Source organism: Seriola lalandi, unplaced genomic scaffold (genome assembly GCF_002814215.2).
Source record: "Seriola lalandi dorsalis isolate HSWRI2012SDOR001 ecotype SW California unplaced genomic scaffold, Sedor1 jcf7180002054133, whole genome shotgun sequence".
Classification (NCBI taxonomy): Eukaryota; Metazoa; Chordata; class Actinopteri; order Carangiformes; family Carangidae; genus Seriola; species Seriola lalandi.
Genome location: NW_019524686.1, coordinates 24,362 through 40,693, shown reverse-complemented (window position 1 = coordinate 40,693; position 16,332 = coordinate 24,362). Strand labels below are relative to the sequence as shown.

The window sequence follows — 16,332 nt, the reverse complement described above, 5'->3', positions numbered from 1 at the left end:
GACATCGAAAATAAAACCTGAACTGAAAAAGGAAAACAATGGCTTTCAAAAACATGTATTGGAAAAAGGTTGTTATTGGGTCAGCAAACGCATTGTGCATGTTATATTTGTCTAAATGTTTACACTCAATTAATATTATTTTGTATTTTCAACTAGATCACAATGAACCTGGAACATTTCATTCCCATACCCAGTGAAAAGTATCCATGCAGTTGAATTATTCACAAACCCTCATATCTTATCTCTGTCTGGTTCCTTGCCCAGAGGTCACTTCTGTAGTGTTTACAACCAGCCACACGAGGGCCCTCTCCTCTCTGTCTTTCAGAACAACTCACCATCACCTGGATTTTATGCATTTGTTAATAGACACTTGACTACAGGATATTTTTCCTATGGTGTATCAGTGACAGCACACACACAGGATGGATCTTCGTGCCGCCCTGAAGATTTGCTTTGAGTCTCCTAGGGGTCAGTCCGGATCCTGCTGCCTTGGTTCCCTTTGATAACAGTCGTCTACGGTGTAGGATGCGGTGGTGAGCTGACACAGCTCTTGTACACATTTAGTTTTGCTTTGGGATGCTGAGTAGAGCTATCTCTGAATTTTGCTCTGTCTCAGTTGAGCACATCCATTTAATTATTTTTGAATAATTTCCCAATACACATCACACATCACATTTACAGGAGATCCTTTGTCCCTACTGCCACCAGGCTGTATAACACCTCAGGCAAAGGAACTAGACTAATTTTATTACTATTATTATTATTATTATTATTATTATTATTATTATTACAACTACTAGTGAGCTGCTGGACACCTGAATTTCCCCTAGGTGATAAATGAAGTATCTATCTATAATATATTTAAATTAACTATGGCTTGGTTTAGCTCTGCCAAAGGAAAAGACTGTGATGAAATGAAGAGATAAGTCCGACTTAAAACAAATATTCTTTCCTGTTTCTTCATTTCCTTCTTCTCTCTGACTCATACTTTTCTGCCCCTGCCCTGAGAGCAAACACTGACATTAGACCCACTACTTTGCATGGGTTGTTCCTGAAACCTAATCGCTGCTCGGACGCTACAATGCTGTGTTCAAGTCAAAAGTCTGTTTAAGCAACGCTATGCAGCAGATGATGTTACTCTGTCGTGGCGTGGATAGATTGTTGCACAAACCAGTCAAACGACATAGAGGAGGTAGTATAAATCCCAGTGAGTGTCTGCATAAGATCGGTGACACGGCAGCACTGTTACTGTGTACACACGAGGAGGAGTTTATATGAGACGTCTCCATGATTCAACTTCCTACAGTTTATAATGGGCGTTGCGTTCTGAACTTCTCTGAAAGGTGTGGCGATTTTGACATACTGTGAATTCCTCCCTTGACATCAAACCTCTCCTCTCACATAGGTAAGACGAAAGACGAAAAAAAACAATATTTTGACTTTACCCTGATTATTTTTTTTTTTCGTTTAACGCTTTGCTGTTCAGCAAAACTGTATTTCACATTGCAGCGATCGAGATTAAAATGTTATGGGTTTGATTTTTCTGCAGCTCTGTTCAAGTGTCCACTAGACTACGTTGGATGACCCAACCTTTTAACAGTCAAATCCGGGTAGTTACTGTGGAGTTACACGCAGACATTTAGAAGAATAATCCATCGTATTTGTTTATGTTACTCGAGGTGGTTCAAACCAATAGCACTGACGGTGAAAGTCAAAGGATGAAGTTGAAGAGAAATGTGCAGACAGCAAAGACAATCAGTCATAAGTGAAGAAATAAATTCTATCACTGCGCAGTGATATGAAGATATTAATCCTATATGATTTTTCTTCGTCCTAGATTAAGACTGTTTCTCTACAAACACAACAATGTCTGTTTGGGTAAGTAGTTGTAGACAATCTGTGAATGATATGATTTAGATTAGAGGTTAGCCCTAATATAAGAGAAAATTACAGGTAATAATGTAAGCATGTTTGTTGGCTCCTATTATAGGATGACTTGGACCTGCTCTTAGACTCTCCCTCCTCATTGACTGTGACTGTAAGTTCAACATACCCTTACCTTTTTCATGTGCAGGGCCTGTTCATGGAGATGATGATAATGTTGGTTATGACTATTATCATACAGTTTGCTAATGCTTGAATGGATAGTGACAAATTGGACAGCTCAGAATATAAGATATACATAACGGCATGGTTACTGGGTGATCATTTTTCAATGTGAGCATGTGCTGTGTGTTTATCAGTCCAGTGCAAGAGGAACTATAAAGGACAAGGCAAACTTCAAAGTGGAAGAAGATGTGGCCGCACTAAGGAAGGCCATGGAGGGCCTTGGTAAGCTAATGAGTAACCATTATCAGCCTATATCAGAGAAACATGTAAAGCACTTGTCAGTTTGTGGAACAAACTTCATCTTTTATGAAAGGTTGTAAAACTTTCCAAGTGCAGTGTGAGTGGTAAGCCTGTTTTGTGTTGTCCTCTTCTTTATAGGTACAACAGAAAAAACACTGATTGAAGTGTTGACCCAAAGAAGTAATGCTCAGCGTCAGCTTATTGCCAAGGCCTATGAGAAGGGCACAGGAAGGGTACATCACTGCATATTTATTTTCAGATATTAATTGTGGGACAAAGAAAAAAAGAGAGCTGGAGTACAACATGTGTTGTTGTTATTACCTTCCTCCATCAGAAATTAGTAGCTGACCTGGAGGGTGACACCCATGGAGACTTTGAAGACTTGTTAGTAGCCTTGGTAACACCTCCTGCTGTCTACGACTGTCATGAAGTCATCAAAGCCATCAAGGTGAGATTGTGTGTCCAGCTCAGTGCTGCATGATGTAATTTATCTAAACAGACTTAATTTGCTTGAGATTTTTTTGGATTCGTGAAATTTTACTACATCTGCATTGTACTGTAAGAACTCTATTATCATTAATATTTTTGTCATCATTTGCTTGCATATATCACATTTTGTGTGCATCACATACAGGGTGCAGGGACCACAGAGAGTACGCTGACAGAAATCTTTGCCTCGAGATCCAACAGACAGATAAACGCCATATCTGAGACATACCTGGCAGGTTTGTATCGTCTACCCAATGGTTTTTTAATTGCGCAGATCACATAGTAACTCAAATTATTATGAAACAGCTGGCAGAAGTTCATGATGTTATGTGTTATGTGTTATTTTGAAAAACATAATTTTGTGCTGTTTCATTCAAGAAACGGGGAGGTCGCTGATTCATGATCTGCAGTCAGAGGTGTCTGGAGATTATGGCAAAGCACTGCTCACCTTGGCTGAGGTACTGCATATTAAAATTAAAGCAGTGATGTGCTATCAGAAGGTATTTCCAGCAAATGAGAATCAGACCCAAAGCTATAAATTTATTATAGCCAGACAGCAGCTACATTCCTATCATGTCTCAAAAAATGTCATGGAAAAAAAAAAATTAACCTACATTTTCTTTTTTCTTCATAAATAAAGAATCTACGTAACAAAAAGCCTTATATTAAAAATAAGTTTCATATTTCTTATCTAGAACTTCAGATAAAACTCATTTTATTATGTAAGACAAAACGCAGTTGACACAATAATACAATCAGTCTTCAGTAAGAGGCTTTAATTGTTTTCTACAAGATCTGTTAATCTTTGGAAAGCTCTGCTATAACGTGAAAAACAATATTTACTTAGATGTTGAATTGTGACAAGGATATTAAAAATTCAATTCAAAAAGGCTTACCACTTAAATGGATTTCTGAGCAAAGGACAAATTTATTGAATTTATTCTGTTTTCTTGCGTTCATCCTCACAGGGAAAGAGAGACGAGAGCACCAATGTGGATACTGCCAAAGCTAAAGCAGATGCTAAGGTACGTTCGCTACATTTAAATCATTCATCATGTAATCAACCCTTGTTTTCCCATCTCTTTCTGGGTTTTTCAGTGTTGCTCACTGCAGCCACGAAGCCCATGTAATGAAGCAAGCTAATGTAGTGAGCATGTGGTAGTTTGAATGAGGTTGTATGGATGCAAAGAAATCAGAGCAGTGGCATTAAAACCACTGTAGATTTTAGTCAACTGTGTCAGACACGTCTTCACTTTCTAGTGTGATATTTTTAGCTTGACCTCATATTCAGTGGGCTCGAAGGCACCACTCACATCAGTTAACACACCTTACTTGCTTATGTGATGCAAGTCTGAACCTGCTCGCTGTTCCCATGCTAAAATCCTTTGAATGACGTCATGCAGTTTCTCTGAACTTTCCACTGACAGAACAATTGGACTTAAAGTGTAAAGCTATATATGCTCACACTCATTTTCATTCTACCCAGGCGCTGTATGAAGCAGGGGAGAAGAAGTGGGGTACTGATGAGGACAAGTTTATTGACATCCTGTGCCACAGGAGTATTCCCCAGCTTCGACAGAGTGAGTGCACCCGTTACATATTTTCTTAATAGATGCAAATCTAATAAAAAACAAAACAAAATTAAGAGTCTACAACCATGCTCGTGTACTCTGTGTGGCTGTACTTTGGAACAATGGTCCATTGAGCTAAATGCTAATGTCATTATGCTAACATGCGCTCAATGACAATGCTAATGCAAGCAGCTATGTCTACCATCTTAACCATCTTAGTTTAGCATGTTTTAATGTTAAGCTTAGCTAGTTAGCACAAAACACAAGGCTGAGGTGAAGGGAAATGTCATTAGTTAAAAATAAATCTAGATGCTAGATGAAAAGCATTAGTTATTCATTTGGATTCATCCCCAGGGCACCATGGACATTTCACTAAGTCAAAAATTCAAAAATGTTCACCTCATGGTGGCACTAGAGGCAAAGTTAGGAGTGATTATGATTCACCCTCTGGGACCCATGAATATCTGTAAAAAAAAATGTCATGTCAATTCATCCAACAGTTGAGATATTTCAGTCTTGACCAAAGTGATGGACTGACCAACAGACCGACATTGCTATTTCTAGATCCACTACTTTTTCACTGGTATTTCTAGAGCAGCCACTGTGGTGAAAAAATAAATAAAAATCATAAGAGAAATCTGTTAAACAGCAACAGGAAAAAAAAAAGTTGTATCGAAATCTCTGTTATATTTTGGCAGCTCTGGTTGAGTACAAGAACATTAGCAAGAAGACTCTGCAGGAGAGCATTGAGAGTGAGATGTCTGGAAACCTGGAGAAGCTACTGGTGGCTGTCGGTGAGAAAAATGTGCCTATTTATCACTATACCAATGAACACTGGTCCATTTTTATTGTGTTGTATCTTTATTCTCACGTGGGATAAGTAAATCACTGCACAGAAGTTATCATAAAAAACGTTTTTCATCTGTTAACTTATTTTTCTGTCTAGTTAAATGTGTGAAGAGCGTTCCTGCATACCTCGCCGAGAGGCTTTTCAAGAGCATGAAGGTAAACTGTGCAAATGTCCCATCGAAATCCACATATTGTTTGGTGGCTGTGTGTGCCCTTTTTATCCACAGTAGACAATTGCATTGCTCACTAGTGGTGTGGAAAGGAATGTTAAGCCACTGTTGTATTGCTGCTGCTTTGTCAAAATGTGCAACATTGGTTGAAATGTGTCAACAGGTGCTAAAGCAGCAGATAACAGAAATGTAAAGCTATGCAGACACAGAGGCAGCCGTTATTTCATACTACAGGATATTACATTTGAAGTGAACAAATAATAGAAGTCATTACTGAGAAAGTAGATACTGCTTCTTCATTTGATCTGTCAAGAACCTATTTACAACTGTTTGATCCCAAAATTCGTTATGCTGCTTTGTCCAGGGTTTAGGGACCACAGAGTCCTCTCTGACCAGGATACTCGTCAGTCGCTCAGAGATTGATTTGTTGGACATAAGAGCCGAGTACAAGAAGCTGTTTGGATGTTCCCTCTACTCCCAGTTAGAGGTCAGTACATACTGTACACCCAAAAAAAATCTCAACATATGAATATAAATGTTCAGCAGTGGTGAAATATCAGTGTCTTGTTTTAGACATTGGCCAAGAATTATGTTTACATGTCCTAAACACGATTTCCTGTTTTTGTTTCTGCAGTCTGAAGTTTCGGGCAGTTATGGCAACACCCTCAAACATCTCTGTGGCCAAGACGACTAACTCCTCCCATTTCTTGTGATGTGAAACATATGGTGTAAATTGCAGCTTTATCAAAAAGTAGACGAGAAGAGCTGCATCTAATGATAATGATGACCAGTCACTTACCTTTTCATTAGATTCATACCAATACACTTGCCTGAGCTTAGCCCGGACAATGACTGGAACTAACCATTTCAAAATGCTTTTTAATGTGGAATTCCAATAATGTGCAACTAGACGTTAATGTTTTCACTACTGTTCCGTGTAGACTGGATGATTCAAACACCAACACTTAAACAGTAGCTGAAATTCATGCATATGAAGTCGTTTATATTCCATGTGACTGATATAACTGCTAATGTCTAACTTCAGTATTATCTTATGGTATATTGTAACACAAAAAGCGTTAAAGTTGGCAACATACACACAGATAACCAATGTCATAACTTTAACATTTAAAAACACATAAGAATGCCATGTGCTACTATTGGATGTGAGTGAGCAAAGAGATACGAGACAACACCATGCCATTTATATAAAAATACTTTTTTATTTTAGACCTTTGTTTATGTTGCTGTAACCGACTCCTACACAGGTCATCAGGACCTTGTCACCCCCTTTCCTTTCGTCTTCTAAAGGCTTCTGGACCTCGATCTTGAACATGATCTGGAAGAAATCTCTAATGTGTCTCAGGAACTCGATCCTGGAGAGACAGAAAGACAGATGGGTAGAGGAGGGAGAGAGAGGACAGGAGAAAGTTAGTAAGAGAAATGGGGGATGAAACTTCAGTTTAATTTTTATGCTTTATTGCTTACGACATAGCCATGATTTTACACTTTATAATCCCAAAGGAGAGGCGTTCACCCTGTGTTGGATAAAATATATTCCAAATGTTAATAAATAATACAAACTAACTTCCTAGAACAGTGCTCTGGCTCTGCGTCATGCTGTCTGCTTCAGTAAAGTTAAAAGGTCATGAGTCCCATGTTTTGCCTCTAATGCACATTACATTAAATTCTTAAAGCTACGATGTCAAACACTTATATGGAAAAGACAATTTACAGAAACAGAGACAAAAAAATGCATACATTTAAACTGAATTTTATACAAACAATAGATGCACATCAATGAGGTAACATTTCATTAGCATTACCTGAGTAAAGGGAAGAATGTATTGTGATGGCACTGCCAATCTTCAGTTATCATAGTACTGTACTTGAGAGGGACACAGCACCGGTACCATGATAACTGAAAATGGACAGTTCATAGTTCTCTCCTCGTTTATGGTGACGAGTGATGTCTGAAAATCAGCTTTGAGTTCATCTGTTTTTATTTGTCTCCTTTACCCTTTGACATTTGAAACGATTTATTTACTAGCACCTCTGAGTGAACAGACACTGACCATGTAAATGACCGTGTGAAACGGCTGGCAAAGCACTGTGATAATGCAAGTGTTCAAAAGCATGTGGGAAAATTTGAAAAGGATAAAAAATAGAGATCAAAAGCTGACTGAATTTGATTTGGCTTGTTATTTATCATTTGAGAAAAAAAAATTCTATTTAATTAGAATAATTCTGGCACATAATCAGCAGCTCATTTGCATTTTCTTTTAACTTTTTGAGATGTGTCTATGACAAAAGCTTGTTTACTCTGGGAAATCAGATTTAAGTGAAAATTAGTTCTCTTAAAAAGTCCTTGTATTTTTCCAGTGAAAATCATGTTGTTTATTTGTTCAGTATTTTGTGCCCAACAGTGGGTCAAGAACTTTGGATTATTGTCTCTTGCCAAGTAAGCACTAGTAGAAGAATAACTAAATGTAAGGTCCAGTGTGTTCTACATTTGGAGACAGTGTATATTAACTTATGAATAGACCATGGGTCTGTTTGTAAAGTTCATGGGGAAAATAGCTTACGTATATGGGGAGAGGGGTCCGAGCAGAACCTTCGACACATCCTGTTGGCCAAGAGTCATCAAGAGCAATGCCAAGCTCTGATTGGATGAATCCACGCAGCCGCCCTAAAACAGGGAAAGAGGAGGGGGATGAGTTTCAGCAACAAAAACAACAGAGAAATACGTCATAGAGGTGGAGATGTTTAGAAAGAACTCGGCAACCCCTTGACAGAGGGATTGATTATCTCAGGTCCAACACTGATAGCTATGTGAAAAACATAGTGGGAATCCATGAGGTCATTTGTGGGTTAAGATTTTTTTCAGAAGATTTAGGCTGATAGTGTCTTTTACACAAACACAGAACTAAAAACTATTTGGATCCAAGTTAAAGAAAGACTTATGTTCAATGCTTCAAAACAGACATCTTGAAGCGCATACGTTTTCAATTTTTTAAAAATCGGGCTGGAAGATTTTACCTTTATTTTTCATTTTTGAATTCACCTGTGCATTTTAATTTAAAGTACACCATTTTTATTTCATCAGCTTTTCTTAATGACAGTGGGTGGTTTTGGCTATAAGTTGCTACTGTGACATTTCTTCGTTTCTACTCACATGACACATTCTACAAACACAGTTCTTTCTTCATATATCCTAGCAGCGGTTACCGAAAACATTCCTCTCCTTTTTTTCCCCCATAGAGTGCTGCATTTTCCTGCCCCCTCTGACCTGACCTCTGATCATAACCCTTTACCCAATTTACCCCTTTTCCTTCACATATGAGATATTTAGAGGACAGAGGATCCACTCTCTGTATCCAAGTGATCACATGCCATCGTGATTACTCGATAACAGTTATGTGCTATTCCCCAGCCAGTATGAAGAGGCTTAAGCAAAACTGGACACACCCAAGAGCATTTTATAAAATGAAAGAACTTTAAAATGGCTGTCCACTGTCAGCAAGACATTTACCATTTCATGTCCTGCACTAACCTGATATACAAATGTGTAACAGCTTGACTGCAGCTACACAGGATCACTGTCTTATATCCTACTGTGTCTCCATTCTAACTAAATAAGCATGTGGCCCAGTCATCCAGTATTTTGGCATCGTGACAGCTTGTCAGCAGGAATATGATTCAATTACATAATCATATCACTGCGACCACATGGCAAAAATGTGGTGACATTGTTTTTATTGTTGATGAGGAGGAGATTTTGTTAACTACATTCCTTCCACAGGTGGTTGAGATTTATTAGACTTGGTCAAAATTAATTCAAATACTTCATGACTTTAATTATGTGCCCTTATGGAGAACGGCAACTTCATCACAACAAATTTTGCTCCATTAAAAAAGTCTGAAGAATAACTATGACTAATTAATTTTCCATATTCTAACAGAAGTTTTTATCTTCTTAATGGTTATTACTTTCATGTCACAAATGTTTTCACAGTAAGCTTCCAACTGTCTGCCTGAAGTCAGTTATTCATATTTGTAACAACTCACACAAGACATTTTACCAAACAAAGCATGCTTTTTGCCTCCAGTAAAAACTCGACAGTGCTCTTTAAAAGGAAGAAACTTGGATTAAACTTCAGTAAATTCCCTCGAACATTGTCCACAACTTGGAGAGCAGAGAAGTTTGGCTACTGAGAAAAGTGTTGTGCCCGAGCACCTTACCTTGTTGTGTTGCTGATCTGGACTACACAAGTTTAAACTACTTCAGCTTTTCCAGAACATATTATGCATTTCAAACTATAAAAAAAAAATAATGCCTCAACACCATTTCCGACAGCTGGTTTCAGGCTCTGCCTTCTAAAGGAAGCATCACACAGTTAAGATGCCCCAAGAGGCAAGAGGCAAGCGGCCACTAACCAGCCACGAGACCTTATGGAAAAGTCCCTTAAATCCTTCGAGTAAATCACAACCCCCTTTCCCAACAGTCAAATAAAGAAAACGTGGGCGCAGACACAGTCAAGCGAGTTCTACTGTGACGCAATCTCGTGTCAAATTTACAGACTGATTCGACCTAAACAGGTAAAACACTACATTGAGTGGATAACAACATGTTTTGTATTTGTTAGCTTAACTGTGAACAATGTGGTCAGTCAAGGCCACGCTTCTTTCCTGAGAACTGATTTCAGGCCAATTCAGAACCCTTCAACAACAACAACCTGAGATGTTCTGAATTTAGCGAGAACCCCAAATGACAATTCGTCGATTAAAAAAAATAGTAAATAATAATCAAACTATAATCAATACCTGGGTAAACAATGACTGAACCATTGCCTTGAATATTCAATGTCTTCAGCCTCATTGTTTAACCACTACTGTGATTTTTTTTTTTTTTTTTTTTTTTTTAAATTAACAATCCCAGCAGGAGAATCACATCCATTTTACTCCGGTGTTATCCTTTCTCTCCTCTTCTCAGCTGTAGCACTCACCCTGCCCTCCTACTGCAGTTAGGTGTTAAAATCAGCAGTTATTCAAAAGCTGTTCCAACACGGTGAATCTACCTGTTCTGCCAGCAGCTGTGGCTTTATGAAAAAAGGGACAAAAATGTTTAAAATTGACGGATTATTAATCCACCATCCTCGAAGTCTGCTACACAGAAACATCAGCTCCCCACTCTGTCGCTTGGAGTTAAGAAGATGCATCCAACAATATTCCTCTTTCAGAGTTAATCAGCACTACCCTGACCAGCTAACTGGACTCACATGGCTCCTATGAGAGAGGGGTGTGAGGCAGAGCCATGTGGAGCCAAACTGAAGTCACAGAGTCACTGGATCTAATTGTATATATTCTGATGAAGTGGGCTCTTTTTCCTGTGTGACTATGGCAGATTCTTTGTGTGTGTATATGTTTATAGTAACAACCATGTCCCTTTGTCTTACAGCTACTATTGTAAGTCACAGTTGGGGACACACTACATGAGTAGAAAGATACTGATACATAAAATGTGCCTTTGTGAGAGTTTTTTTTTCTGTAGCTGAGCAAACACTATTCAGCTGACATGTCACCGAATCAATTAAAATACTTCTGTAATAAAACAGTCACTGACATTTGACCTCTGGGAGGTCTATCTGTGACTTCAGAGTAGACTCACACAGCATATTTATTACAAATAATTCAATAGTGTAGAATTAATACAATAAGTAAGTAAGTGGGCATTCTTTGCTAGTTTTGTTGACTTGGATGTTTCAAGAAAGTTAAAAAAGGGAAAAGGTAGAGAGCCACCAACCAAAGTAACATATTAACGAACCCGTGGTAACTGTGTGGTAGAAAAACAGGAACTGATGAAATGTAGCCCTGTTACTAAAACTGGTCTCTTCAGCTGCAGAGGTTTTTCTTTTTTTTTCCAATTTTACTGACTTAAAATTATATATATATATATACACACATGTTAAATCATAATAAATAAGAGAAATTGAACCGCTTTGGTCCATATGCTGTGGACAGTCAGCAAAGATGAGAAGAGTAACCATGCTCTATTTTATGCACTTCATTGTTATCTTCAGTTTCTCAACATAAAACAATATAGATTAAACTCTGTCCTTTTAGACTTAATGGCGCAGAAAATGCCTATACACACTTTTCCAACACACAGACACACTTATGTGACCGCTTCATCAAGCAGGCTACAGCATCCATCTTAATGGAGCTAAAAAAAATGACTGATTTAGAATGGAAATACCCTGTAGTTGCTTTCTACATTGTGGGTCTGACCACAAACAGTTTCTCACTTGAATTCCAGACTTGGATTGATGGTCATTACCCAAGAACGCTGGTAAACAAGGGCAGTGAAAGTCATTGTTGCATGCTGGGTTTGTAATGTGTCTTGTCTGTGTATGTCAGGTATTCCCCAAGAATTTTGAATCCGACAGTGACCTGCAAACCGATCCTCCAGCTGTTGCGTGCAAGTTAACTAAGTCCTGATATCAACTTCCAGTGATAATGGAGATTTTCCAGCACAGTAACCAAACAAAATTTGATTTTTGAGGAAGTTAAACTTTAGCATCATATCATAACACTTCATTCTTCACTGTGGAAAATCACTGCAGTACAAGGGGTTACATATAAAGTTTCACTGTCATACTTGCTGGAAAATTTGGCTTGAGCATGAAATTGACTAAGAAAAAAAAATCCCTCTGAAAGTATTTAATAATACATTGTGAGAATCGTGTGCATGTGGATCTATTCTGTAAACCAGTATCAGACGTGTTGGATGAGAGGCTGTTGCTTTGTAGCTCAGTTGATGAAAGAGGCTTCAGTTGCCTGCAGTATTAGAGCAACTGAAACCAAAAACTCTGTGGACAATGATGTAGCAAAGCCTTTTGTTCGCAAAGCCACACTGGTTTAATTTTGTCTACTGCCTTTCTAAAACACAAAGCACATTTTCACAGTAGGCTTCTTTTCAATAAAAAAAAAAAAAAGACTTCACGCTGCAAATCAAAAGCACACCTTTCTTGTTCAATGAAAACAGAGCCGGGATGTTTATGAACACACAGCCTGTTTGAGCAAATTATGAAAACTATGGTTTCACACACATTTCTGATTATGAGTGTCAACATCTGTTCACAGTGAACAAGCTTTTAACAGCAACCTAGCTAAACCTGTGGAATCAAAGAGGGTTTATACAGTATGTCAAATAACAGACTTAAACAAACATCCAAAAAAGGCCTAAGGCAATCTGATTTTATCTTTTCTTTGATGACCAACCTTAAAAACCACAACACGGCACGTGTGTTAATGTGCTGTAAATCAGTCTTTGCTGTGCTTACCCGATGTACTTCCTCCAAAAGTAGCTTGGCACAGTTCCTACCGAGGTCCTCTGGCAGTACAGGGTCTCCCTGCCCCTGCGGCGTGGACGACATCTCAGCACTAATGAAGGAACCATTCAGCGTCTCAGCCACCAAGGTCAGACCAAAACCTGGAGACCTGTGGTTAACCGAAATTATTTATTAAGAGTCTTTTTATGAATACGTGTTGTGTGACTTACAGAAACACACAAAATAGCTGAAACTTACTAGCTTATAAATTCACATTGTTATACTCACTTGCCCGAGTTGGCTCCTTTCATGTGGTCAGTGTAGATGTAGATGTCTGGAAGGAACTGGTTGAGGATGGCTCTGGCAGAATCCACTATCCTGTTGGCCATCTGAGGAGAAACTCGCACCGAATACCTGGGTTTAGACTGTCAAGGCTTGCAACAGTCAGAGTTTGAGAGTGTTAAACAAACTGTCATCTTGCTGTGTACTTTCACCAATATTCATTGATGAAAAAATGAGTTCCTCCTCTGTAAAGGGCACAAACTAGAAAAACAATTCCCTGGCATCTAATACAAATCCAGGAAAGTCTCCTGGATGCCAAAATGCCAAAAAAAAGTCTTGTTCAAGCTTCTCCGATGTAAGGATTTGCTGCTTTTCTTTGTATTATAAAGTGTAAACTGATTATCTCTGGCCTTTGGACTGATGGTCGGACAAAACAGGACATTTGTAGTTGTCAAGTTAGGCTTTTGGAACATAATGTGAAACAAATGATTAATCATGAAAATAATAAGTACATTCATTGAAAAAGAAAATAATTGTGGACTGAGCTGTGAAAAAGGTTATTTTTTAATAACTATTTGTATTACTTTAATATTGTGTACAGATGAAAAACAGCCATTGTGTGAGCCTGGGAAGGATACGCCACTCCTCTGATCCTCTTGATCTTTCCTGGGTCAGTCAGCTGGACTGGCCTGATTGTCCTGCGGACAGGACATGTGAAAACAACCTCTCCTCCCCCACCCGGTGCCATCCCCCTCTTCACCACCTGAGGGAGCAGCAGCAGAGAAGAGTAAGACCAAATAAAATCAACTAACTAACTAACTTTCTTTAAAGTAACAGCAATACAAGATATTTGAAATTGCCTCACCTTAAGATCAAAGCCCTCTCCATCAATGCCAAACTTCTTCATCAGAGGAAGGGCTGTGGACTTCAGCAGGTCGACCTGCAGGAGAGAGACAGCGTTTAAACCCTTAAAATATGCAAAAGTTTGAAAATCATAACTACCTTGCAAAAAAACAAAAGTATAATGTAAAAAATAAAAAATAAATAAAAAGTAATAATAAAAAAAGTGATTGGTTGATAAAAGACCATTTCTCATAGATGCTGCTCGGTGTTTCCATGACAATACCACTCTAGTGTCTGCAGTTCCTATTTCTTATTGCCTCCCTGGTTTGTTATCAACTTTGAAACAATACAGCTCATAGGAAAGAGCAAAAAAATGGATGATGTTGAGTCTGAGACTGGATTGCTATAAAGATGAAACATGTATACAAAGACAGCAGAAACGAATCTGAAGATAAAAACGGGACATTCAGAGGTAGTGGGCCTCGAGTGGGTCACAACAAGGAAAACAATCTGCTTTTGCAAATGTATAATGTGAACCAGAAGTTGTGGATGTTTTAGCAATTTTTCAAGTCAATATACCAACTACTGGATTGTTAGAGAAACATGACTATGACCCTGACCTGCTGTGTGACATGACTTCAAAGATGCAAACTGTACAGACACCAGCTCTTCTCAGCAACACTGTTGATCTTAACTGGCATATAATTGCACGTAATGATGTGTGCACTAGAGGGCAGTGTCCATTTTGATTTGGGAGTTGTGCACTTAACCACAACATAGTTTACATAGCATGCAGAAGCATGTTTCAGCTCCACCCAGTATGATCATGAGCTAGTAGAGTCAGATTTAAACCAGAAAGACAGAGGTAAGAAACAGTGTATTGGTTAGAAGGTGATCAGAGGGATGAGTGTGCATCCTCACAGTCGGGTCAACTGAGTCATTGGTGACTCCCCTCAGAGTGGCCTTCAGAGAGTTCTTCATAAATGGAGCCAGCATGAGCAGGGCTTCCAGATAGTAACCAATCGAGCGCTGCGGGTTACAGTCATGCTCCACAGTACCTCCAAACAACAAGCCAGGCTGGTAGAATAACACAGTACCTTGGATGGACAGAAACAGGAGGCCAGTGAGTGAATCTACAGATGTACTATTAGCAATTTTATCCCTATAGCACTGAGATTTAAAGTCCTATTATAACATAATTACTATTACCACAATGACAGAGAGCGCTTCCACAGAAAATGATATATCTGTAAATTTTCCAATTAGTTAACACGTGAACTGAGATTCCTTTACATAAAATCGGGTGGTTTTAGTTATAGCCATGGACATCACTATAGCTGAAGCAACATGCAGAAAGAAGCAGAATGACACATCATATAAGATTATAAATAGAAAAAATAACGTGGAAAACAATTTAAAAAATCCCATTATTCACATTAGAACTATCTGTCTGTTGTTGCTGCATTATGATAAAGAACATTATTACCCTTTGACAGTAAACAGTAATTAGATAAATCGCATAGTCTGCGACAAAGCTACCACTGCAGGTATACACTCACCAGTTTGGTTGATCTCTATTCTGGAGCCATTGGTCACTTTGTCTAACAGTCTGATGAAGCTGGCCTCAAAATCTGGAGAAGAAAAATAGGACAGAAAACAGAAAAGAAGACTTTTTAATTTAAACTAAACCAAAGTCTGCCATAACTTTTTATGTCTGCACCTAGGTTAAGGCAAAAATAACGCATTTTTGTATTTATTTTTAAAACTGTACCAAAACATATGGAGTCAAGCAAGTGGAAGGAAAATTCTTGTATTTACAATGGTAACTTCTGATAATCCTCACTCACATATTCCAAGATAAGTGAGTCAAATAATGTAAAACAGAGCTTTTCGGTGCTCTTGAAATGTAGAGCAACCACACAACTTAGTACAGTAACGTGAGATAGCATTTATCTCACATTTACACCAATACTCTATCGATTCCTCACGTCCGACGCCCAGTGATTAACCACACTCCCAACTGCGTAACAGCTAGCTGGTTAGCCGCCGAGCTAACTGCGACGCCACATGCAAAGTGAAGCTGCAACTCACCGCGGAGCCCCGGGTCGTTATCTTTAGACCTTATGTTCTTGATTTTAACCCGCTTCCCGCTGAGTGTGGAGAAAACTAGCCGCTGTCTGAAGAAATTGCAGCCGTCGTAGGCGAGTCCCTGACTTGCCATGTTATTGTTGTTTCTGACTGTCGTCAGTGGAAATCCACGTGTGTTTGTCCAGGAAGACGTTGCTGAGATGCGAGGATACGGCAGAGCAAGAGGGTCATAAATGTTTTTTTAAAAGGGTGCATTGTTGAAGTTGGCCACTAGATGGAACCAGATTACCATTCATGAACACAAAGTGGGAGTGGTTGAAATAAAACGTTGCGTCTTAAAGGCACAAAATGTGATCAAAA

General features: G+C 38.7%; 2 protein-coding genes across 3 annotated transcripts; one reads left to right on the top strand and one right to left on the bottom strand.

Annotated features, from left to right (window-relative positions):
• The first annotated feature begins 1,169 nt into the window (after nt 1–1,169).
• Nucleotides 1,170–7,030, top strand: LOC111652987 (annexin A3-like). Of its 2 annotated transcripts, XM_023403413.2 has the most exons (15): nt 1,170–1,405; nt 1,550–1,610; nt 1,838–1,878; nt 1,991–2,038; nt 2,244–2,331; nt 2,488–2,582; nt 2,684–2,797; nt 2,984–3,074; nt 3,217–3,296; nt 3,807–3,863; nt 4,325–4,418; nt 5,108–5,203; nt 5,356–5,414; nt 5,793–5,915; nt 6,063–7,030. In XM_023403413.2, exons 3-15 carry the CDS (start codon nt 1,867–1,869, stop codon nt 6,120–6,122), a joined length of 1,017 nt encoding a protein of 338 aa, XP_023259181.1. In that variant the 5' UTR covers nt 1,170–1,405; nt 1,550–1,610; nt 1,838–1,866; the 3' UTR covers nt 6,123–7,030. The 2 variants fall into 2 exon arrangements, with proteins under 2 accessions (XP_023259181.1, XP_023259180.1); XM_023403412.2 differs by lacking the exon at nt 1,550–1,610 and having other exon boundaries at nt 1,171–1,405.
• rcl1 (RNA terminal phosphate cyclase-like 1) lies at nt 6,632–16,170 on the bottom strand. Its single transcript, XM_023403410.2, has 9 exons — nt 15,976–16,170; nt 15,444–15,515; nt 14,806–14,981; nt 13,907–13,981; nt 13,680–13,804; nt 13,048–13,173; nt 12,772–12,928; nt 8,014–8,117; nt 6,632–6,804 (listed from the first exon to the last, which is right to left on the bottom strand). Exons 1-9 carry the CDS (start codon nt 16,103–16,105, stop codon nt 6,651–6,653), a joined length of 1,119 nt encoding a protein of 372 aa, XP_023259178.1. The 5' UTR covers nt 16,106–16,170; the 3' UTR covers nt 6,632–6,650.
• Between the last annotated feature and the right edge of the window lie 162 nt (nt 16,171–16,332).